At 50.1% G+C, this 25,317-nt stretch overlaps 1 protein-coding gene and 1 pseudogene across 1 annotated transcript; one reads left to right on the forward strand and one right to left on the reverse strand.

Moving 5' to 3' along the window:
- Nucleotides 1-975: 975 nt before the first annotated feature.
- ACRBP (acrosin binding protein) lies at nt 976-18,985 on the forward strand. The gene is made up of 10 exons (XM_071568563.1): nt 976-1,135; nt 1,872-2,084; nt 11,533-11,634; nt 11,754-11,813; nt 11,992-12,346; nt 17,377-17,509; nt 17,701-17,880; nt 17,984-18,151; nt 18,227-18,313; nt 18,857-18,985. Exons 1-10 carry the CDS (start codon nt 976-978, stop codon nt 18,983-18,985), a joined length of 1,587 nt encoding a protein of 528 aa, XP_071424664.1.
- Nucleotides 18,986-22,010: 3,025 nt separating this feature from the next.
- On the reverse strand, nt 22,011-24,806 carry LOC139673467 (protein Wnt-4-like; annotated as a pseudogene).
- Between the last annotated feature and the right edge of the window lie 511 nt (nt 24,807-25,317).

Raw genomic sequence — 25,317 nt, forward strand, 5'->3', positions numbered from 1 at the left:
TTTGTTTGCCCACAGCTCCCTTTTGGTTCTGCAAGGGTGTTGCTCCGCAGGCTGTGGGGTCACATGGCAGGAATGTGGAGCTGTTGTGCCAGCCTGTGTTCTGCTTACTGCTGCAGTTCTTGGACTTGCTGTGCCAAGCATTTTCCTTCCAATTTGACAGCTGCTTGCCTGTGATGGTTATGGTCGTGTCTTTCCCTCTCACATCAGAAAGTGCCCAGCTGTGGCAGGCACTGTGTTGGCTGTGATCCATGGGGTGCAACATGTGGGTTGCTGTGCCTGTACCCTACACGTGGTGTGTCTCTGTATTAAGAACTGGGCATGGGTGTGGACCACTCTCAAATCAGTCCTGTAGGGCTCTGGGCACCTCTGCACTTGTGGTCTCAAGGCTCCTTTTGCCAGCAGCATTCCTGCTTTTCCTGAGAAGGCTTTACTGTGCAGAGTGTGGTATTCAGGACACCTGTGCCAGAAGCAGAGGAAGATGAGCTGGTACTCCATTGACTCCCTGAGTGCTCAGAAAGTGGCATGGCTGCCCAAGAGAGATCAAGCTATCTTCCCACTGCATCCTGAAGCAAGCTGGTCCTGGGACATGCCTAGGAAGGCATGGAGTGCTTTCCAATCCCCTCCAGATGGAACAGATGTTGTGCCTTTCCCCTGCAGAAGAGCATAAAACCCTTTGGAGTGCGAGGTACCCCAGGGATACCCCTTTTGGAATACCCTCAGCCCATGATTAGCCTCGCCAGGCCTCAAATGCTGTCGTGGGTTGTTGCCATTCACTGCCATGTCCCCCAGGTGGAAGGAAAGCTCCAAGTTTGTTCCTGCTCCTCCTTGTCCCCACAACCCTTGCATCTCCCTTCCCTGTGGGATTGTCCACCTTCCCTCACTCCCTGCCAGGCATGAGCCTGGGCTTTGCCTGCCCTCCACACACCCCTCCCCAGCCCCATTGTGATGCCATGGTCAGGTTCTGATCACAGTGCTATGGCCAAATTCTGGTTCCACTGTTGCCAGGGACAGAAGCTGAGTGCTCAGACTTTCTGCGTTGGCTCTGCTTGGTATGTGCATGACTCCCACCAGCCACCAAGCAGCTCCCTGATTCTGAAGCCTGTGGCAAACATGTTCTGGCTTCTCTGGCTACTGAGTAAGTGTCTGCCCTGACAGCCACCTCAGAGCCTGGAGCCAAGGCTGGAAGGAAGCAGGAAGCCCCTGCCCTACTGCTACCATCCCCTGTCTCCCACAAGACCACCCCAGTGGGCCCACAGGCCATGCCAGCCCTTGACTCTGCTCCCCCAGGAGCAGATGGAGGCTCTTGGAGGGGTCACAGGCTGTGGGACAGAGGAGATTGTGGAGGCAGGAGAGGAGGGGGTCCAGCTGAAGGCAAAGGAGGGGAGGCAGGAGATGGAGGGATGGGCACGGGCCCATAGCGTGGTGCAGGGAGCAGCTCACAGGCATGTGCAGCAGAGTCAGTGCCATTGTGGGTGCCTCTGGAGGCTGGGCCTTTTGTGGGGAGGGGAAATCCACCAAGAAAAAATCCACCAATAAAAACCAAAAACCAAGCCAAAAGTCAAAACATCTCCCTCCAGTCCAAACCAAACCAAGATCACAACAAACCCAGCTTTTATTTTTTTCTGGTTTTCCCCTTTCTTTTTTATTCGTTTTCATCCTTTGACCCAGGGCTCCTGGTTTCCTCAGGATTCTGCAGACAGGGATGATGGAGGGGGACCCCAGGCCAGCACTTGAGATCCTCATCCCAGCACCCTGCTCTGCACCAGCAGACAGGAGTGGGCCAGTCTGCCAGCTGCTCCTTCATTTCCACCCACCACTTGCCTCTGTTAAGGGCTGTTAGGCACAGACTGTCCCAGGTTTCTCTCCTGTAGGTCTGCTGACCTTCCCGACGGCCGCTGTTGCTCCACCGGTGCCTTCCATTCCGGGCAGTGCATTGTCAGACTCGGAGTACCAGCAATTCTTTGCAAGGCTGCAGCCACTCTGGGAGGCAAACAGGTTCTGCCTGCTGCGCCAGGCATACGGCTGCCTCAGCCCCATCATCCTGCAGCTGGACCAGGATGAGAACCATGGCCAAATCCCCACTGGTAAGGGTGTGACCCACTGCCAGAGGCAGTGGAGGGCGTAGCCCCAGCTGGAGCACTGCCAGCTATTTCTCTGCCCTAAAATGCCAGAAGATTGTGGGAATAGTGGTGGGATGGGTTGTTGTGGGTTCTCTAGCCCAAAGTGCAGCTTGGAGCAGACACTCCCAGGACAAGAGCACATCGGCTTTGTGCAAGAGTTTGCTTTTGTGGCCTCTCCGGGCATCCCTTCCAGTGCTGCACCACTTTCCTGGAGAAAAAAATCTTTTCCAATGGGCCAGCCCTAACTGTCTAAGCAGGAATTTGTATTCTTTTTAGCCCCCTTGTGTTGTCTGGTACCATGAAGAAGAGTTTGTCCTCCTGTAGCTTTCCTTCAGGTCCCTGTGGTCTGCTGTAACTCTTCCTCTTCACCCAGCTGAGCAAGAATGGAAGGCCCAGCCTCTCTTCATGGGTCATGGGCTGAAAGCCATGGCCACTGAGGTGGCCTGTCCTCTCTCCACATCTCTGTTGGTGGAGTGGCAAGGGGTAAAAGCTGGCCACAGTTTTCTGAAGCTCACTGAAGCTCCTCATCTCTTACCAGCTCTTTTCAGCTTGATCTGGGCATAAATGCAGAAGCTTGGCTCATGAGTTCTCATACATCTTTAAGAAAACTTGAGATGATAAGCTGCCTTTTTAAGTGTTTAACATTTCAGGAGCCAAGAAACATCCCAGTTCAGAAAGCACCATAGCAACAGCACCCTTCAAATCTCTGCAGTCATATTTTCCCTGCACCCCTGCATCAGAGAATTTAAGTGGCATAATTATATCTGTGCAGCTGAAAAACTTGGGACTACTTCTGTTGTATTTTTCTTCAGAGGAAGAAAAATAGGAGCAATTTTCTCATAAAAGAATATGTCTTTATATTTAGATATGAACGTCAATGAGCTGAATGATCAGCCAACTGTGCCTATTTGGACTGCAGCTTGAGGGCAACTATTTCTTGCTGGGTTTTGCAGCTGTGTCAGGGGAATGAGTCCCACCCCTCATCACCAGACCCACACATGAGTCCTGTGCTCCTCATTCACTTGTGGGCTCCTGCAATCCACTATGCCGTGGTGCTGGATGAACCCAGGGTCTCTCTCTAGTTCCTCTCCTGCCAGAGCCCAACTCCCTGACACTGCTCCTTGTCATATCCAGCCACACACCCACTGCTGCTGCCTTCGGAGACCCAGCTGCCAAGGGCAGAAGCATCTGGACATGCCAGGAGATGGGACAATGTCCTAGTTCAGCAGGAGGGACCAGTTGACACTATGTGGGGGTGATCAAAGCTGTATATTCTACCCCCTCTATTCATTTCCCAAGGACAATGGGCCATTAGCAGCAGCTGCCCAGGGAGCCATTATCACCTTCACACCCAGCCTGAGGGGGTGGAGCTGCTAATGGGCCATCAACAGTTCAATATCCCCTGGCTCCCAGAGTTAATCATCCATTGTGTGAGTCCCCGCCCAGGGGGAGGGACTGGGTGCTCCCTGAGGGTACATAAGTGGTGGGTAAGAAGACTTTGGTAACTTCTCGTCGGATCCAGAGGAGCAGCAGGACCTTGACAGGAGGAGATTACCGATCTCGCCCAGACCACAGCCCTCGCCTGCACCAACAGGTTTTTCATTTCCTTTTGCTCTGGACTTGGGGGAGCCACAGGGTTCTCAGCACAAGGGCTAACAGACCCCCTTGGGTTTGTGCCCCAGGACACTGGGTTATACTGCTGGGTTTTTTTGAGTTGAAAGCAATTTCCCTTTTGTGTCAGTGTATTTATTGTAATATTATTATTAAATTTTAGGTCTGACTTATAATCTCTCTCGTGGTGAGTTCATTTCCCCTGCTGGTTCACCTTTAAACCAGCACATCTTTTGGCGCCCAACGTGGGGCACGAGAGAGAAGTCAGAATTACAATTTCATTTTGTGTATTTGGATACAGAAACTCCCTGACTACCATGTTGCTTGATGTATTCATGTGGATGGTGTACCTGGGCCTGTTCATATTTCGACACATGGGGAACCATTTGCCTATTTTGATGCTCTCTTTAATACCAGGGAGAAGGATCAAAATTGCTTTATTAATGTACTATGTTTATGTTGTCATAACATCAGAAGCAGTGAATTTCATTGTGAATGTATATTCAGTCTGGTCTGCCTGTCCTGGTTTGGGTTGTTACCTCTGAGGTCTCATTAAAAATAGCACCCAGACTGTGGGGAAAACAGGCGGAGATGGTTACTTCCACCTTTTCACCTCTGCTACAACAATCATTGAAAATATTGAGCTTCCTTTTGATGTTAGGGACAGCATAATCTTACTGTTAGTGCTGTTAGTGTTGCTTTGTCTCCTCTGTGCTCTATACACCATGTTTGGGTCAGAACTGGGCTTTCTAAGGAGGCTTGCTGGAGGCCTGCCCTGGGAGCGGATGATGTTGAATGGCATGGGAAGTGGGAAGATATGGGCCAGTATTTGGAGACCTTCTCTCCTCAAATGATCTGGAAATTCACCCTGGAACAACTGCAGGACCCTGCCAAAATGCTAAGCTATGTGAAAGGAAGATGCTCTAGTAGTCCCAGAGATGTGCAGCTCACAGCAACCTGCTGGGCCCTGGCCACTGCCTACCGCACACTGCTTGGTGTGGTACAGCATCATCAGGAGGAGGAGAAAAGGAGCAAATCCACAGGCACCATGTCCACCCAAACCACGGCTGAGCCAGAGAGGAAAAGAGATACATCAACCAGCACCATGTCCACCCAAACCACGGCTGAGCCAGAAAGGAAAAGAGATACATCAACCAGCACCATGTCCACCCAAACCACGGCTGAGCCAGAGAGGAAAAGAGATACATCAACCAGCACCATGCCCACACAAACCATGGCTGAGCCAGAGAGGAAAAGAGATACATCAACCAGCACCATGCCCACCCAAACCATGGCTGAGCCAGAGAGGAAAAGAGATACATCAACCAGCACCATGCCCACCCAAACCACGGCTGAGCCAGAGAGGAAAAGAGATACATCAACCAGCACCATGCCCACACAAACCACGGCTGAGCCGGAAGGACAACAGAAACCGATAGCAGTTGCCCCTGTCCAGAAAAGAAAATCAAAGACCAAATCAGTTCGTATAGTGAATGACGAGGAAGAGGCAGGACCTTCACCTCAAGCAGAAGAAATGGAGCCAGAAACAATCACCCGGTCCCTATCCCTGGGAGAGCTGCGTGAGCTCCGGAGAGAGTTCACCGACAGGCAAATGAGTCCATCTTGACCTGGCTGCTTCGAATCTGGGATGCGGAGGCCAATGATACAATTCTAGATGGGAGTGAGGCAAGGCAGCTGGGATCCCTTTCTCGAGATGTGGTCATTGATCAGGGCATTGGAAAGAGACAGGAAACTCTCAGCCTCTGGCGGCGACTGTTGTCAAGCGTGAGGGAGAGATATCTTTGTAAGGAGGACCTCCACGTACAGCAAGGACAATGGAACACGATGGAACAAGGTATCTGGTGCTTAAGGGAATTAGCCGTACTGGAGATCATCTTTTCAGAGGATGAGAGATTCCCTAAAAGTCCAGATGGTGTCCAGTGCACATCCCAGATGTGGTTAAAATTTGCACAACTTGGGCCAGAAATGTATTCTCGCTACCTTGCAACATTGCAGTGGAGAGAGGGAGAAGACAAGGTGGGTGCACTGGTCAGCAAACTCAGGATTTATGAACACACTGTCACTGCTCCATTACGAGCCCACGTCTCAGCTGTGGAAACAAAACTGGTTGAACTGGAAGAGAAGATTAAGGAAGGACTCTTTCATATCTCTCCAGAACAAACGAGAGTCTCTGCCATCAGAAGCAGGCATCTTCCAGCTAAGGAGAAAGGGTACACTCCACGCGGCAATCTGTGGTTTTACCTCCATGAGCATGGAGAAGATATGAGGAAGTAGGATGGAAAACCCACCTCTTCCTTAGCAGCTCGGGTACGTGAATTGCAAAGAGGCACAACTAACACAGGGAATTCTTCAAGGTTGAAGGCTGCTCCAGTCTCTCGTGGGCAAGGCTCCAGACAGTATAGGATTGATGATGTCATGCCCAATGCTCTTGAAGGAACCTACCGGTCATATTCACAGGGAGAGCGCAGTGAGTACCATGACCAGGACTAGGGGGGCCCTGCGTCTAGCCAGGTAGAGGAGAGGGACAATCGGGTTTATTGGACTGTGTGGATTCGGTGGCCTGGCACATCAGACCCACAGAAATACAAAGCTTTAGCGGACACTGGTGCACAATGCACGTTGATGCCATCAGGATACGTCGGGGCAGAATCCATCTCTGTTTCTGGGGTGACAGGGGGATCCCAACAGCTGACTGTACTGGAAGCTGAAGTCAGTCTGACAGGGAAGGAATGGCATAGACACCCCATTGTGACTGGTCCAGAAGCCCCATGTATCCTTGGCATAGACTACCTGAGGAATGGGTATTTCAAAGACCCAAAGGGACTGCGTTGGGCGTTTGGCATAGCTGCTGTGGAGACAGAGGGAATCAGACAGATGAGCACCTTGCCTGGCCTCTCAGAGGACCCTTCTGCTGTGGGAGTGCTGAAAGTTGAAGAACAATTGGTACCGCTGGCCACAGCCACAGTGCACTGTCGGCAATACCGCACTGACCGAGACTCTGTGACCCCCATACACAAGATGATTCGTGAGCTGGAGAGCCAAGGGGTGGTCAGCAAGACTCACTCTCCCTTTAATAGCCCCATATGGCCAGTACGAAAGTCCAGTGGAGAGTGGAGGCTGACGGTGGATTACCATGGTCTCAATGAGGTCACACCCCCCCTGAGTGCCGCTGTGCCGGACATGCTGGAGCTCCAGTATGAGCTGGAGTCCAAGGCAGCCAAGTGGTATGCCACCATCGACATTGCCAGTGCCTTTTTCTCCATTCCGTTGGCAGCAGAGTGCAGGCCGCAGTTCGCTTTCACCTGGAAGGGGGTGCAGTACACCTGGAATCGACTGCCCCAGGGGTGGAAACACAATCCCACCATTTGCCATGGACTGATCCAGACTGCACTGGAAAAGGGTGAGGCTCCAGAACATCTACAGTACATCGATGACATCATTGTATGGGGGAACACAGCAGGGGAGGTTTTTGAGAAAGGAAAGAAGATAATCCAGATTCTCCTAAGAGCTGGTTTTGCCATTAAACGAAGTAAGGTCAAGGGACCTGCTCAGGAAATTCAGTTCCTAGGAGTGAAGTGGCAAGACAGGCATCGTCAGATTCCAACAGAGTTGATCAACAAAATAGCAGCTATGTCCCCACCAACCAGCAAGAAGGAAACTCAGGTTTTCCTAGGCGCCGTGGGCTTTTGGAGGATGCATATCCCTGAGTACAGTCAGATTTTAAGTCCTCTCTACCTTGTGACACGGAAGAAAAATGAGTTCCAGTGGGGCCCTGAACAACAACAAGCCTTTGAGCAGATTAAACAGGAGATTACCCATGCAGTAGCCCTTGGGCCAGTCAGGACAGAACAAGATGTGAAGAATGTGCTCTACACTACAGTTGGGGAGAATGGCCCATCCTGGAGCCTCTGGCAGAAAGTACCTGGGGAGACTCGAGGACAACCGTTGGGATTCTGGAGTCGGGGATACAAAGGATCTGAAGCCAGCTATACCCCAACTGAGAAAGAGATCCTGGCAGCTTATGAAGGAGTTCGAGCTGCCTCAGAAGTGATTGGCACTGAGGCACAGCTCATCCTGGCACCCCGACTACCAGTGTTGGGCTGGATGTTCAAAGGAAAAGCTCCTTCTACCCATCATGCCACTGATGCCACATGGAGTAAGTGGATTGCTCTGATCATGCAACCAACCCGGATAGGGAATCCTAATCGCCCTGGGATTTTGGAAATCATCACCAACTGGCCGGGAGGTGAGAGTTTCGGATTGTCCTCTGAAGAAGAAGAGGAGCAGGTGACACGAGCTGAGGAGGCTCCACCATATAACCAGCTGCCAGAAGAGGAGAAGTGATATGCTCTCTTCACAGATGGCTCCTGACGCATTGTAGGGACAGGCCGGAAATGGAAAGCAGCTGTATGGAGTCCTACACGTCGAGTTGCAGAAGCGACTGAAGGACAGGGTGGATCAAGTCAGGTTGCAGAGCTGAAAGCTGTTCAGCTGGCTTTGGATATCGCTGAACGAGAGAAGTGGCCAAGACTCTACCTTTACACTGACTCGTGGATGGTGGCCAATGCTCTGTGGGGATGGCTGGAGCGTTGGAGAAAGGCCGGCTGGCAGCGCAAAGGGAAACCCATCTGGGCGGCTGAGATGTGGCAGGACATCACTCCCCAGGTAGAGAAGCTGAATGTGAAGGTCCGTCACGTAGATGCTCATGTACCCAAGAGCCGGGCTAATGAGGAGCATCATAACAACGAGCAGGTGGATCGAGCTGCCAGGATTAAAGTCTCTCAGGTAGATCTGGATTGGCAGCACAAGGGAGAATTGTTTTTAGCCCGATGGGTCCATGATGCCTCTGGTCATCAGGGCAGAGATGCAACATACAGATGGGCTCGGGACCGAGGGGTGGATCTAACCATGGACAGTGTCTCACAGGTTATCCATGACTGTGACACATGTGCTGCCATCAAGCAGGCCAAGCGGGTGAAGCCTCTATGGTATGGTGGACGGTGGTCGAAATACAGGTATGGGGAGGCCTGGCAAGTTGACTACATCACACTTCCCCAAACACGCCAAGGCAAGTGCTACGTGCTGACCATGGTAGAGGCAACCACTGGATGGCTGGAGACATACCCCGTATCTCACGCCACTGCCCGGAATACCATCCTGGGCCTTGAGAAACAAGTCCTGTGGAGACACTGCACCCCAGAGAGAATAGAGTCTGACAATGGCACCCACTTCAAGAACAGCCTCATAGACACCTGGGCCAGAGAGCACGGCATTGAGTGGGTGTATCATATCCCCTACCATGCTCCAGCTGCTGGGAAAGTTGAGCGATGCAATGGACTGCTGCAAACCACCTTGAAGGCGTTGGGTGGGGAAACTTTCAAACACTGGGAGCTGCATTTGGCAAAGGTCACCTGGTTGGTCAACACCCGGGGCTCCATCAATTGAGCTGGCCCTGCCCAATCAGAACTCTTGAATACTGTAGATGGAGATAAAGTTCCTGTGGTCCATATGAGATGTATGTTAGGAAAGACTGTTTGGGTTAGTCCCACCTCAAACAAAGGCAAACCCATCCGAGGAATTGTTTTTGCTCAAGAATCTGGTTGCACTTGGTGGGTAATGCAAAAAGATGGAGAAACACGTTGTGTACCACAAGGGGACCTAATTTTGAGTGAGAAGAGTTCGTAATGTTTCATTGTATATATGCAATATATATATATATGTGTATATATATATATATATGCATATATAGGTAAAAAGGGGATTTAATTCGGGAATGACTAGATGGTGTAGAATAAGGGGTGGATAATGTCCTAGTTCAGCAGGAGGGACCAGTTGACACTGTGTGGGGATGATCAAAGCTGTATATTCTACCCCCTCTATTCATTCCCCAAGGACAATGGGCCATTAGCAGCAACTCCCCAGGGAGTCGTTATCACCTTCACACCCAGCCTGAGGGGGCGGAGCTGCTAATGGGCCATCAACAGTTCAATATCCCCTGGCTCCCAGAGTTAATCACCCATTGTGTGAGTCCCCGCCCAGGGGGAGGGACTGGGTACTCCCTGAGGGTACATAAGTGGTGGGTAAGAAGACTTTGGTAACTTCTCATCGGATCCAGAGGAGCAGCAGGACCTCGACAGGAGGAGATTACCGATCTCGCCCAGACCACAGCCCTCGCCTGCACCAACAGGTTTTTCATTTCCTTTTGCTCTGGACTTGGGGGAGCCACAGGGGTCTCAGCACAAAGGCTAACAAACCCCCTTGGGTTTGTGCCCCAGGACACTGGGTTATACTGTTGGGTTTTTGTGAGTTGAAAGCAATTTCCCTTTTGTGTCAGTGTATTTATTGTAATATTATTATTAAATTTTAGGTCTGACTTATAATCTCTCTCGTGGTGAGTTCATTTCCCCTGCTGGTTTGCCTTTAAACCAGCACAGACAATTTTGCAGGTTGCCCTCTTTACTTTCTTTTCCTCCATTCCTCAGCCTAACAGATCCATCCTGCAGATGTTGTTCCTCCTTGTGTTATTTTTTATTATTATTATTTTTCAGTTTGGGGGCTATTTTTGCACATTTCAGCCAGACTTAGAGGCCAAGCTGTCATGGCAGAGCATGTGCCCTCACATGTTTAGCCTCTCACAGAGCTATGGCAGTGCTGTCTATGACTAGATATTCATGAGCATTAATTGTGCCACTTCAGGTGCAGTTACCTTGTGTTTTAAACAAAGAATAGTGTGGGGATCTGGAGTGTTCCCTTCAGGATGGGCATTTTTTTGGGCTGGGATCCTGGTGGATATCTGAAATTCTATTTTTGATGGTGCAGCACACAGAGGAAAAGACAGGTGCACAAGGAACAAGGAGGAGAGCAATGCAATTCCACTGCTGACCTCCTCCCTGTTGGCCAGCACTGGACCTGTGCCCAGGCCATGCACTTCTAGAGCAGAGGGAGCACCAGATCACCCCCTTCCCAAGTTCTCCCAGGGTTTTCTGCTCTCCTGCATGCCTTTGGCTTTCCCGCAATTACTGAAGGAAGAGCGGCAGCTCTGGAGTCAGTGTGTCAGCAGTGCTGTTTGAGACCACAGTGTGTGTGTCTGTACAGGCACAGGCCTTGACAGCAGCACACTGGCCCAGTGGACTTTCCTCCATCCTCTGCAAGGCTGGAATCAATAACAAAATATTACCCTGAAGACTTTGTCTCCTCTGGAGCAGGTTGCCCAAAGAAGCTGTGGCTGCTCCATCCCTGGAAGTGTTCAAGGCCAGGTTGGATGGGGCTTTGAGCAACCTGGTCTAGTGAAAGGTGTCCTTGCCCATGGCACAGGGGCTTGGAATGAGATGATCTATAAGGACCCTTCCAATTCAAACTATTCTATAATTCTCTGGTGCTCCCAGGCCCAGTCTGGTCATCTTTTGTACCTATCATAGCACTACTCTTTTCTTTTTTTTAAACCCTGCAAGGACTAAGAATCATCAGATCCTGGAAACAGGAAGTTTCCTTCTGTCCTTTCCTTCTGTCCTTTCCCTCTGTCATAGGGAAGATAACTGTGTGAAAAAGGGCAGAAGGATGGGATGAAATCCTCAGGGGGTTGGAGGGAAAGGGTATATGGCACCTGGGACTGGAAACTGTAACAGCCCAAGGCTGCAATCCTCACTAAGGAGCAGACAGCTTTGACTTTCCCTGCTTTACAATCTGCCATCTGAGAGGCCCTGACCTCTTGGTGTGCCCAGGCCAAGAGGGGGCAGATGCCAAAACCTGTGGCCTGACCCTGTCCCACATCTTTCTCCAGGGCCAGTCTGCACTGACTTTCCAGAGGTGCTGCAATTTCAAACCTTCTGCCAGTTCGCCCACTACCGCTGCCTCAAACAGCAGTTCTACATCAAGGTGGGGAGTGGGATTTGGGATGGGAGGGGGATTTGGGAGGGAGTATTTCTTGGGAGACAGAAGGATTGAGGAGGAAGGAAAGATAACATAGCAAGATTCATGTTTCTGCCCCTGTCGTCCACTCAGCGAGTCTCATGTTCGACTTCGTCTATAAAGGATGCCTCCTCATTGGCACAATCTCGGCCTGTGAATTCCTTGGCAGAGAGCAAAAATTCTGCTGCTGGAGAAGGTATGGCTGCACCAAGCTGCACTGGGCACCCCTGCTCACACGCTCATTTCCTGTAGCTACTCTTCCACCCCCAGCATCTTTCACGCTGGCCTCAAAATGGTGCCCTCAGCCATTCCCATCCCTCTGTCTCTCCAGCTCAGAAGCAGCCTTCTCCCTCACCTGCTGATGTGGAAAGACTTCTAAACTACTCTCACGCGCTGTTGGGTCAGAAAACAACAAAGCCCCCCACAGCCACACCAAAGGTGACCACAACCTCACAGAAGAACAGGAGAACTGTGCGCCCACCAACCGTGCTTGTCCCAGCTGCCACCACCACCTCACCTCTCAGAGTGGAATCCTCTGAAGACCAAAACCTGAACAACAGCATCTGGCAGCTGATCCATTCATCCCTTTCCTTGGATGCTTCCCTGGCCACCAAGGACTCTTCTCGGGACTTCACCAAGTCAGGTCCAGAAACTATATCAGAGCAGGAAATTCCCCCCCGAGGCAGGTGAGGGGAATACTTCTCTTTCTGGGTACACATGCAGGGCTGTTCTCGTGCACATTGGCTGGCAGCCCCACAGCATTCAAGTCCCTGCTCAGAGCAGGTGGTGAGTCTTGGCAGGCTTTCTGGAGCAAGTTGTCCCACTCAGAGAAGAAATGTACCTGGGAAGCCACTCAGGCACCCCGTGCTCTAGCACCAAGTGATCCAACACTGCTCATGCCTGAAAATGTCACTGGCCTTGAGTCCTGAGCAAAGTGAGTTTAGTCTGGGCCTTAGCTGCAGGCAGGGCTTTGTCCTGTGCCTGTGTTTCCCCACACTGTGGCCATCTGCAGTATGCAATCACCTCTGCACTCATTCTTCCTCCCAGCACATCTCCCAGAAGTACAGGTGATGAGCAGAAATAGATTCCTTGCAAACACTCGTCCTTGGGATATGTCTCACTGTGCTCCTTGCTCTCTGTATGTAACAGGAAGAAGATACTTCTTAAAACAATCTGACCTGAAGAATACTCAGAGGAGTGCTCTGTCCTCTCCCAAGTAAAGTCAAAGCAGCCCTGGGCTAGGAAACAGAGCTGAGAGCACAAAGCCTTGCTTCTGGCTGTGCAGGACCACTGCTTCTCGAGCATGTGCAACTCTCTGCACTCGGGATTCTGTACACAGCTCTTCCTAGGGGGTTTATGGTTCCGTGTTCTGGTTTTGGAAGCAGCTACATGGCACTTCAGCACAGGGCCCTGTGACAGCCCAGCTTGCTGCAGTCGTTTTACACACCCTTCTTAGTTCCTTTGGCCTACAGATGCTTTAGGAACACGTTGAGGATGTTGAGCTCTTCTCAGTAGCTCTGCCAGGATCCATTTTCCTCTGTCCTCAAGTAGCTGAGGCTGGTGAGCCCACACAGAAAAGACCTGCAAAAGGATCATGTGCTTTCACTCAAATCTACTTTTTGATCCTTTAGTACTTTGTGTCTGAGGATCACTTGCTTTGACTGAGATGCAAAGATTATTTTGCTTACCAAGAGGTAAAAAAGTGCTGTCTAGATGTGGTTTTCATGGAGAAGTCATTCTGGTTTCACTCTGTTGCTGGCCAGTGATGTTCCTGTGAGTGCACAGATTTTGTGCATGATTGCACATCTGTGGTTTCTCTTCAACACACTGCGTATTACCACTACACTGCTGCATGTAAAAGTGAATCGCATCATGCTGTTAAAGTCACAACTGTTCTGTTGCAAAGTTGTAACATGTCATCCTCCTCCCTAATCTTGTAGGAAGGTTTTATTGCCTGGAAAAATTTTTCCTGGTGTATGTATGCTAAGGTAAAACTGTGTTTCACTGAGGATGTGTTTGTTTTCCCTGCCTCTGAAACTAAGCCTTGCTCTGATTTATTTCTAATGGGATTACTGAGAGACTGCTGTGATTGCAGATGACACTTGCTATTCTGCTGCAGAGTTTCTCAAAGACACTAATGCTGACTGTGTGTCTGTAACCTGACAGCTGGGTCCCATCAATCATGCTAAGCAAAGCTTAAACTCGAGTGGGGATAAAAAGGAGAGATAGACTGCACCTGTCAGCTTTGCTGCTCACCACATCCTGCCTCCTCTCAAAGGGACTTCAAAGCATGACCTATAAAAGGGGCAAAATGCTTTGGGGCATTTCCATTCCAGCAAGATGAGCAGTGCTGCATGGGACTGGTCATTGCACACAGGGGCCATTCAGTATCTGATTTAACACAAGGTGTGCAAGGTTGTGACGAGCACAGATCCCAAGCCTGTGTGTCTTTCCAAGGGTCTTATGTCCAGCAGGACATCCATTCCTTCTTACTCACTGCTGCTTGTGACAGCTGCTCTGATAGCTCTACCAGCTTTCCTAGTACTTGACAAAGCTAACTGTGACCCTTAGAGAGAGACAGGGCAAGAGTAATAATACAACAAGGATCTGCAGCACACTTCTGTGGTCTTTCTGCTAGGAGTGAATCACTATGGGGAAAAAGTTTCAATTATTGCACTTATTTTCAATTTTTAGTCCTTATTGTGTTTTCTGTTTCAGCCTTGCAATGAGATAAAAAGGGCTCTGTAGCTGTTGCATTGTAAAGCCTGTGCAACTATTATTTTTGTGGCGATTTTCAGTGCCCCTTTAAAAGACCTGCAAGCTACAGCTCTGCATGCAGAGCCCTGTGATGGGTTTCAGCAGCTGGACATCAACCTCCCTTCCCTGCTTTTCTGTTTGCCCACAGGAATTGCATTTGTGCATTCTTCCGACTGTTGTGTTGTTTTTCAACTCAACTACAAACCCTACACCCCTTTCAGCATCACTGTTGTTATTCTGTTGGTATTCTTGCACAGATGTTCACTTGTGGTTCATGAGAGCCCAGCTTCCCCAGCAAGGCTGTTCCAATTCCTCTCAGAATCCCAGAACGACCAAATAGTTAGGTTTGGAGACCATCTAGTCCAACCTCACTGCCAAGACAGGATTGCCTAGAGCAGGTTACACAGGAATGTGTCCAAGTGGGTTTTGAATGTCTCCAGAGAGGGAGACTCCACAACCTCCCTGGGCAGCCTGTTCCAGTACTCTGTCACCTTCAATGTAAATAAGTTATTCCTCATTTTGAGGTGGAGCTTCTTGTGTTTTAATTTATGATCATTACTCCTTGTTCTGTCTCTGGGCACCACTGAAAAGAGTCTGGCACCATCCCCTTGGCATCCCCCTTTGAGATATTTGTATATATTGATGAGATACATACACTCCTGGTGACTTACCCTCTTTCTCCTCCTCCTCCTGCTTTACTGCTCCAAACAGTCCTTGTGGTGTTTATGTATTTCAACCTCAGAGGCTTTAATTTTAAGGCCAAACTCTCTGTTAAAAATGTCATTCCCAGAAAAAATACTCCTTTTTGAATTATCGTCACCCATAGTAGCCAGCCTTGGCAAACAAGCAAAGATCTCTTTTCTCTTTCTGAAGCTGTTAAGAATGGCTTTCTCCCTAATGGTTTTAGTTTCCTGCAGCAGACCCCCTAAATCAGAAGTTAGCAAGTGCTGGAAAGCTGCTGTTTGCTCCTTATCTTCTTTTCCACTCGCCTCATGTCCTCACTCCACTTCAGCCAGCCAGTATCAGGAAGGCTCAGCAGCTCAAAGTTAATGGCCCAAATCCTTGTCATTACATTGAGGGAGAGGTGGATGCTGCTCACCAGCACTCTTCAGAGATACTGCTCAAGTAGCTTCTATATGTGTCATTCCACATCTTGATGCAGAAGTATGATAAACTTTTATTTGAAATTTTCTCTTTTTGCCTTGGAGCAATTACTGATCTCGTCTCTGAGATTGTTTTGAATTCTGGGTTTTTTTCCCACATGCCCTTTGAGTCATTACCTCATAGTACCTGTTGGGCTTTTTCCAGGACAGTGGTTAGGACAATAACCTGCAGAAATACTAAGCTGGGGCAGGATTTGCATTCAGAAATCACTTTAAGTAGATCTGTCCCTTTCCTTGAAGCATGGTGAAACTTCTGTGCATCCACAAACAGCTCAGCAGCATGTCAACAAGCGTAGGGAACCAGTGGCAGTGCTGTTACATTCACTCAGAGGTGATAAATCAGCTCATAAATTTGCAAATATTAGGTCAGAAAACCTCACAGTGGAGATGGCAAGCAGAGACATAGCAGGAAAAGGATGTGACAGAGTGAAATAGAATTTCTTGGTATCCTCAGATTGACAGCAGGACTCGTTTTCCAGGAGGCTGGTCTATTTTAACCTTCAGGCCTAACAATTGCCCCAGTCATGCACTTTGGTCTTCCTGCTCTGCATCGGACATGAAACCATGTCTGGTGAGCCCTGGAGGGAAAATCAGTATCTTGTATCTGAGCTACAGACCCTTCCTCTAGGAGAAGTTTGGGATATCTTTTTGAAGTCTCCACATTGTGGAGAAACCACCCCATCAGCTGCTCTCAAGCTAAATACCCTTTGTGTCAGGAATATGCAGCTAATTTCTGGTTTGAATGGATCTTGCCCCAACTTCCAGTGACCATGACTCTTTCATCTGCTGACAAGGACAGCTTTCCAGCTGGTGCCCTCCTTGGTAAAAGCGCTGACTGGCTCAGTGGATATGCACTAGTGTCTTCACTCGGCTGAGTGAAACTTCTTTAGCTTCTAGCTCTAGGTGAAAGTTTTCCAGGCCTTAGGAAATCTCATCTTCATGACCTTTCTTCAGATTCTCCATCTCTTTTTTATTTTTTAATGCTAATCTGAAGATCTCTAAGAAGTTACAAATACTCTTAGGAAAACTTGTCCATACAGGTTAGCCCATTCATGGATTGTAAGAGCACTTTAACACAAGCAGTTGCTGCTCCCCTTACTTTCCATCAGATCAAAGTTTGCTTATTTATCACTGGTTTTGTTTCCAGACACAAGGCAAGTATATAATGAGCATTTTTACCTCTTCTATATTATTGATGATGATTAAAGCCAACCATCCCTGTCTACTAACAGTTCTGTACCATGCCTACAGATTCCACCATTCCTAAGTGATGCCAAATATTCTTATTAGTCTTACCTCATTGTCTGTGAATTTTCTACTTTTAGCTGCCCATGTCAGGTTGGATGAACAGTTAATTCATGGTTAACAAATTTTTCCCCTTTCTGTCAAATACATTGGCTCAAGCAGAAAGGAGGCTTAGTAAGTTACATCCTCTGGACCCAAATGGGCCTGCCCCACAGTCAACACTCAGCAGAACTCTAGCACACATCTCTTCACTGTGCACTCAGATGGACAAAACAAGGCAGCAGCTGCTGCAGGGCCCCTGGGAAAGTTCTCAAAGCTGTTCTCTTCATCCTGTCCCTCTCACATGCTCCCAAATGCCCACATACACACCCTGCTGTGTTACGCAGGCACGTACAGATTCTGCAGATACCTCCATTTCTCTATGCAGTTTAGCCAAGAGTCCAAGGTTTCCTTGGGAAGGGGTTTTTTTTTGCTATGCTTTGGGGTTGTTTCCCTTCCTTTCAGTTTCTAACTAAAGCTGTTTTGACTTCTTGCTTCCCTTTCTCTGTCAGCCTTCTAGCCCTGCAGAATGACGAAGCAGTGCTGGTCCTGTGCTATGCAGTGCTGGTGGGAAACTGTCTCTCATCGGCACTTGCCATGGCCTGGAAGGAGATGGAAGAAAGAGTCTTTGGGTTCAGAGATATGGTAAAGACACTGGTGTTCACCTTTGACCCCCGTGGTGTGCAGGGCTCCCTGCCCTTTCCGGTGCAACCTCCCAAGAGAAGCTGACTTGGGTGACCAGGGAGGCAATCTCCAAGTCAGGGATATGTGAGCTTCTCAGTCTCCTCTTTTGGGAGCTTCTCAGTCTCTTTCTTCCCCCTGACCATCCACTTTAGGTGTGTGACAACCTCGGGCGGCATCACATGGACCTGTGCCCTGACTGTGCTTTCTGCTCACTGAAGATGGAGCAGTGTCGGAACATCAAAACCGTGAACCGTGTTCAATGCAACACAGGTGACTTCCACACCTACATCAACCCTCAGATCTTAGCCCAGCACCAGGATGCTGAAAACAAGGTACCAAATGAGCTGTGTGCCCTGCTGGTCTCTGAGAAGCCTGGACTGGGAGGTGGGAAAGGGAAAGAAGAAGCATGTCTCACTTTATCCTATGCTTTTGCAGACCAGATCCTCAGAGACCCTGGAGGACTCTGACACGGATTTTTTCAGAGGGCTGCGGTCAGAGTACTGGTGTAGCCAGATGGCCATCCATGGCTGCAAGGACCCTACTGTGGCCCTCTGGCTGCAGGCAGAGTATGCTGCTTTCCAAGGTGGAGGTAGCCCGAGCAAGGTGGGTCACCATCAGTAGATGTTCCCATCCCTCCTTCTCTTCTTCTTTCTCCAATCTTTATTCCCATCTCCCCAGATCTGTGACTCGAGTGGACTTCAGCACCCCAACTACTGCATGTTCAAAAGCCACCAGTGCCTCCAGAAAAGCGTCCACAACCAGAGGGTGAGAAGCAGCTGCACTGCCTTTTGCACAGCCTGGTCCTCCATGGCTGGTCCCTCCGCAGCCAGCCCTGGATCCCTGTGGGAGTGACTGGCTGCCTGCCTTTTCCTTCCAGGGGAACAGAATTGGGTGTGTTTGGGCAATGATAAATAATGACCCAAGCACAACTGGCATGTCACATGTGGGTGGGATTTGCACAGACACTGTAAGGGATGGCAGCAGAGGCAGACATAATGTGGAGAAAGAGGAGCTGTGGGAAACCTCCCACCTGTCAGGGTGTCCATTTGGTGGATGATCTCCCCCATCTACTGGGTGCTTCCTAGGTGGCAACAAAAACCAAAATCACCAGAGCAGGAGGACTAGCCTCTATCTTAGGAAGCACTCAGTTCAGTTATTAGCTGAACTGCTTCCTAGCTGGTTCTCCCCTACCCCCTCTGCTGCATGCATCATCCCAGCCTCCAGATGCCATCCACCATGGAGGTGCTCTTCCCTTGGGGAAAGGATGGGCAGTGGTACCCTTCCTTTGAACTCAGGTTCTCCTTGCAGGTGACTCGTGTTGAATGCAACAGTAGTAAGACCTACCAGGTGCTGAGTGCGAAGGAGGGAGATGAGGAGTTGCAGCAGTGGCACGAGAGGTTCCTCACCCTGGCCAAGCAGCAGTCACAAAATCATTAAAGTTTGAAAAAACCTTCAAGATAATCATGTTCAAACTTTGACCAAATACCACAATGTCCACTAAACTGTATCACGAAGTGCCATGTCTACTTATATTTTGAACTCTTCCCCGGTTTGTGATTCCTCCACTTCCCTGGGGAGCCTGTTCCAATGCCTGGCCTCCCTTTCAAGTGAAGAAATTTTTTCTGTTACCCAATCTCACCCTTCCCTGGTGCAACCTGAGGCCATTTCCTCTTGTCCTATCACTTATTGCCTGGGAGAAGAGAACAATCCCCACTTTACTACAACCTCTTCCAGGTAGCTGTAGAGAGCAATAAGGTTCCCCCTGAGCCTCCTTTTCTCCAAGCTAAACAACTCCAGCTTCCTCAGCCACTCCAGACCCTTCACAGGCTTTTTTGCCCTTCTCTAGACACACTCCCAGCACCTAAATGTCTTTCTTGAATTGAGGAACCCAGAAGTCGACATTGTACTCAAGGTGCAGCCTCACCAGGGCCGAGTACAGAAGAACAATCACTTCCCTGGTCGTGCTGGCCATGCAATTTCTGATACAGGCCAGGATGCAATCGGCCTTATAGGTCACCTGGGCACGCTGCTGGCTCATGTTCAGCCACTGTTGACCAGCACCATGAAGTGCTGAGGCCTGAACAACAAGCCCTGAGCCAGAGTTGACCTCTAGATGAACCTTCCAACCTAATATTATACTTAGCCATTTATCTGCTTATTAACCAAAATTCCACTTATTTAGTGTATTTGTTATGAATGTATCTCTCTTTCTGTAAGTAGAGACTAGTCAAGGCCATGGAGGTAGACAGCTGGCCTTAATAGATATGAATGTATGTATCTTATTCAACAGTAGTCAGTCCAAATTTACTACCTGATTTTCCTCTGAACCCTGGCCAGGCTTTGGGTGAAAACAGAGGAGAGAAGAAAGACAGATGTTTTCTGCACTAAATAGTAATGTAAGCTTGTTTGTTTTAACAATATAAAAGCTGGCCCCTTTCACAGCAAAGATGGAGACCTCACCTACGAGTGGACACACTGCGTAGGACTTCCCACTTCCCAGGAGTGGTTCTCCAACCCTTTGCTGTGATTGGGGCTCCCCAGCTGAGGTGCAGGTCTGGATGATGGTTATGTATTAAAGGGTAACTGGTGATGTATCTTTTTCAATCACTATAGAGACTCTTTGTAGGCAGTTAAATGCCACCGTGATGCCCCATTCCATCAGATCTCAGAAGCTCAGCAGGGTCAGCCCTGGTCAGTACTTGGATGGGAGACCTTCTGGGAATACCAGGGGCTGCAGGTTCTGGTCCTGAGGATTTCACTGTCACTGTCCAAGCTCACTTGGCTGTGGCAAATGGACCTTAGGACTTAAACAGTGGTGCCAGTTCCGCACATGCTATGCCTCACCTAAAAAATCCAGTGCCCAGGCGGGAAGGGCACACCCACGTGGGGAGAACCCTGCCCAAATCTTCGTTCACAAAGCCTAGCCATGATGATAGAGACCCTTTGTGGTAATGATTAGGTGCATTGCTGAACTTACCCTTTTATAAATCTGTGCTTCTTTTGTAATTTTTTGCTGTTTTGCACTATATTAAATCTATACACTTATTCTTCAAAGTTGGTGTCTGCATTTTGTGCTGAGTTGGTATCTGTATTTTGTGCTGACCCTCATCCCCTGGCAAAACACATCCCCAGGTCCTTTTCCACCAGGCAGCTTTCCAGCCACATTTTCCCAACCTTGTAGCAATGCATGGGATTGTTGTAACCCAAGTGCAGGAATCACCTCTTATCCTTGTTGGACTTCATACAATTGGCCTCAGTCCATCAGTCCAGCCTGTCTGGATCCCTCTGCAGAGTCTTTCTGCCTTCCAGTAGATCAACACTTGCACCCAGTTTGGTGTCATCTGTGAACTTACTCAGGGTGCCCTTGATCCCCTTGTCCAGATCATTGATAAAGACACTGAACACAACACTGAGCCCTGGGTAACCCCACTAGTGACTGGCCACCAGCTGGATGTAACTCCATTCACCAGCACTCTCTGGGCTCAACCATTCAGCCAGTTTTTAATCCCACAAACAGTTCACCTGTCCAAGCCATGAGCTGCCAGCTCCTCCAGGAGAATGCTGTGGGAAATTGTGTCAAAGGCTTTTACTGAAGTCCAGGTAGACAACATGCACAGCCTTTCCCTCACCCACTAGGTGGGTCGCCTGGTCATAAAAGGACATCAGATTGGTCAAGCAGAACCTGCCTTTTGTAAACACATGCTGCCTGGGCCTGATCTCCCTGTTGTCCTGCACGTGCCGTGTGATTGCATTGAAGATAATCTGTTCCATAACTTTCCCTGGCACTGAGGTCAGACTGAATGAGGGGAGCCTCACTGTGGCAGCTGCTGGAACTCCTCTTGGAAACATTTTCTCCAGCCAAAGGAACAGCTGAGCACTGGAGAAGGCAATTCTTGCATCCTTCCCCCGCACATAGTTCCCTGTACTGGTCCTCCAAAGGATGAGACTTATTTTATGAAGAGCCCATTTGATTTTACAAACCTCATTTGTTCCCATCTCTTCAATGCCACTGCTCTATTACACCCCTCAGTGGTCTCTCTTGTGCCGAGAATGGATCCTCATGCCATCCTACTCTGCACCCTGGTGTTCCTTGCTTATGCAGCCCATATGTCCCCTGAGCAAAGGACTCCAGCATGCCCTTGCCTCCTCCCAGCACACAGGAGGGAGCAGAGCCAGAGTCAGGGCCCAAATGCAGTCTGCAAGGAAGAAGCTTTTGTGTGCATTTTGCTTTCCATTGCAGATGGCTTATTTCTAAAGTTTAGGCATTCATTTGTCTTGTGTCCTCTGACCCTCCATTTGGAAAATTAATTCAAACCACAGAAAGCCCACTGAGGCTGGCGAGAAGGTGCTGTGTTGGGAGCACACAGGAGCTGATGGCACCCCTGGACACCTCCCCAGGCTGGCCTCTTCCTGTGGCCTTGCAGTCCCTTGGCAGCCCCCTGCCACACCAGCACGCTCGCCCTCAGCAGCATTGGTGCATCTCCACAAGGTGCTGGCACTGCTTGCATTTGATGGAGCAGCACCAGTGGAACTTGCAGCTGCACCACTTCACCACCTCCACCTGGGCCGTGTGGAAGCCCCTGCTGCAGCACAGAAGCTCACAGCCATCCATGGCCAGGGATGTCTAGTTGCATTGGCAGCCAGGGGTGCCAAAGATCCCATGACGAGGGTCCCAGTCGCAGAAGTCTGGGCTGGCCAACAGGTAGACCAGGTCATGAAGCATGTAGGGCTTGAAGTGGGAGCTCTTCGGCACCAGGAGCTTGTGGGAACTGACCCACTTTGGGTACACCTCCTTTGCCTCCTCAAACTTTTCCTTGAGGACGTTTCCCACTTTACGGAAGGGAGGCATAACCTTCCACCATGTGCACATCACACAGGAGCCCAACACACCATGGCACTTGCACTCTACCTTCATGTGGGCCAAAAGAGCCTGGGGAGCTGGAGGTAGCTCCCACCCAGACCAGAGACATCCTTCCAACACCTCCCACTCTTGCAGGTTCCCTCAGCAGATGCTGTTTCCCCACGCGCCTCCCATGGGGCTGGAGGGCAGGAGCAGGAGCAGGAGCAGGACCAGGGGCCGGGCAGGGGAAGGGAGGGGAGGGAAGGGCAAAAAAGTCTTTTTAAGTGAGGCCAATACAAACAGAGGAGATTCGCACTGTGAGTAACAAGCTGGCTTGGGTCTGTAAGAGAAATCCTTGAGGCAGGGTAAGAGATTGGGACCTGTTCTGACCTGTGGGGCTGTGGGGAGGGGAATAGATCTGCCCAGAGACAGAGGATGCTCACGGGACCAGATCTGACTGCAATCTCTGTAGAAGGTGGTGTCTTTGTTGAGGAGGGGCTGGAGGGGCAGGGAAGCCCTTCAGAGTAGAACATGGTAACTAATTTCCTTTGCAGAAAAGGCCAAGGAAGGTTAATCACAGCTGGGCTCTGTAAGGAAAAGCAGACTGCACAGAAGCAGGTAGGAGAGGCAGGGACCCCCTCCACACTGGCAAGGAGCCAGCTCAGGGCGAGCAGCACAGTGTTGGGCTAGGAAAGGCAGAAGAATGCCGAGTCCTCTGGGAGCACATGGCTGCCCCGAACTGCCTCTTAAGGTACGGGGGCTGGACAGACCTCTGCCTAGCCAGGGAGAAACCTCTGCAGCCAGACTTGCTTCCCTGCCCTTGTTCCTGCCATTACCTTCTGCCCAGCCTCATTGTTGTGCAGGTTCATGAGCGTTCAGCTGGAGAAGACACTGCAACTCCTCTCCGGGTTGTCCACGAAGGCTTGAGAGAACATAATCCCATAAGGCAGGTTATCAGAGCAGCCTGACCACTGGAAACCTGCAGAGAGAGAGCAGCCATGAGATGAAGGAGAAGCCCTGAGACGATTTCCCAAAGGGCTGTGGATAAGGGATGTGTTCTCCTTCCCTGGAAACAGTGTCTCACACAGATCTTTCCCTCTGCCACCCCCTACCTCCACAGCCTTCTCCTTCACCTTCAGGGCTGACTCCTTGGATCTTGTGGTCACAGCCACATTTCTCCAGCTCCCTGCAGCTGCAGGCACGAGTCACAGCAAAAGCAATGCCAGCAGCGGAGATGGCATGGATGAAATCAGACTCCTGTGTCCCTGCAGCAGGGCAAGAAATTACACCAGTCTGCGAGGGGCAAAGGCATTGATGGGATGTGGCGTGGGAAGAGAGGCTGTGGCTGCATGCAGGAAGGATGCATTCAGATGAAGAGTGCTCGGGAGAAATAGATGTCAGGATTTTCAACTGGTGCAGTTGTTCCCAAAGCTGGAAGCCAGTAAGGAGATGGCCCTGGGTCAGAGCTGGTGGCAGGGGGAGGAGATCCACCAATCTGCAGAACTGGTACCCAGAATAGTGCAGAAGGGACCAAAATGCCAAATCTGTCCAAACGGACAATGAGTTTAGCCAGAATGCTAGTATGTGTAAGAGCACATGTATTTGGTTGTTTGCTCTGTGTTGACAGACATGTTAGATTATGGAAGAAGGTGTTGGCCACTCTGGGGATGGACCCAGTGTGACCCTTGCACACTAGTCCAGGAAAGGCTGATGTGTCAAGGGGACCCTGTAGGCACACAGGGAGTTCCCATGCCAACCCTGCCTGTGGCATCTCCCCCTTGCTGACCTTGGATGGCCACCTTGTCAAAGACCTGCAGCCCCTGCGGGGTGGAGCAGTCCCAGCAGTGCTGAAACTGGTGCTGGCACTCCTGGACAGCCAGCTCTGTGCCTCACTTGACCTCATCCATGGCTTCTACCTGCTGCTGGCTAATGCGGACCTGCTCTTCTATCAGCCCTGTCAGACCATCACGGCCCCTGGGGTCCCAGAGGGACATGTGCAGGGAAGTCTGCTTGGCCCAGTACCTGTGGGGTGGAGGAGAGATTCAGTCCAGATGTGCCAGAGCTGGAGCTGTATCTCTGCAGGACTAGCCCTCTGTAGCCTTATTTTAGAGTAGAAATGTCAAAGGAAAGGGGAGGTGCCACCTCTTGTCTGTGCTAAATTGGACATTCCTGTTTCCCATCCTGGTCTACACTTCTGCTTTAGTTTCCCCTCCCAGAGACATGCCTTGCAATGCTCTGCCTTTTGGTTGCTCAAATTCCTTCTTCCACCCTTATCCCACTCCATTTTTTTTCAAGACAGAACCTCTCTAGTTGGCTCTCCAACTCAGACAGTACAAGTGCAAAGCATACTTACAGCCAGATCACAGCAGCAGCATGCTGCATGGGGATCAGCACAGTGTACATGCACACCATCTCCATCCTGTCCATGGCAAAGCTCCACCACCTTCAGTCACGGTGAAATAGCAACCTGAATCCCCTTCTGTGGCCTCCCACAGCCTCTGCCCAATAGTCACTTTCACAGCAGCTCCAGCCCAGCACTGCAAAGCAGTGGTAGCCCCTGACCACAGGCTGTTGTGGTGTGCCTGCCAGCATCAGGGACCCAGTAGGCTGCAGAAATATGCTGGGTTGGCCCTGAGACATTGTCCATACCAGTGCTGTTCTGTACCTACAGCTTGAGCAGCATAGTGAGAGAAATATGAACTAGGGCTTCAGGGCTGGCATCCATCATAAGGAGTTCACCTTGATGGGGACAGCATCAGCATCAGACCCTTGACCTCTGCCATCCTGTCAGCAGGTAATGTGGTCGTCTTCCTCCACAGTCCAGTCACTTCATCAGCAGGAAGCTGCCCAAGACCCGGTCAGCAGCAGGCAGAGCCTTCCACACAAGAAAAACCTGACAGCATCAGGCAACTGTTGCTAGAACCATCAT

Source organism: Pithys albifrons, chromosome 1, assembly GCF_047495875.1.
Source record: "Pithys albifrons albifrons isolate INPA30051 chromosome 1, PitAlb_v1, whole genome shotgun sequence".
Classification (NCBI taxonomy): Eukaryota; Metazoa; Chordata; class Aves; order Passeriformes; family Thamnophilidae; genus Pithys; species Pithys albifrons.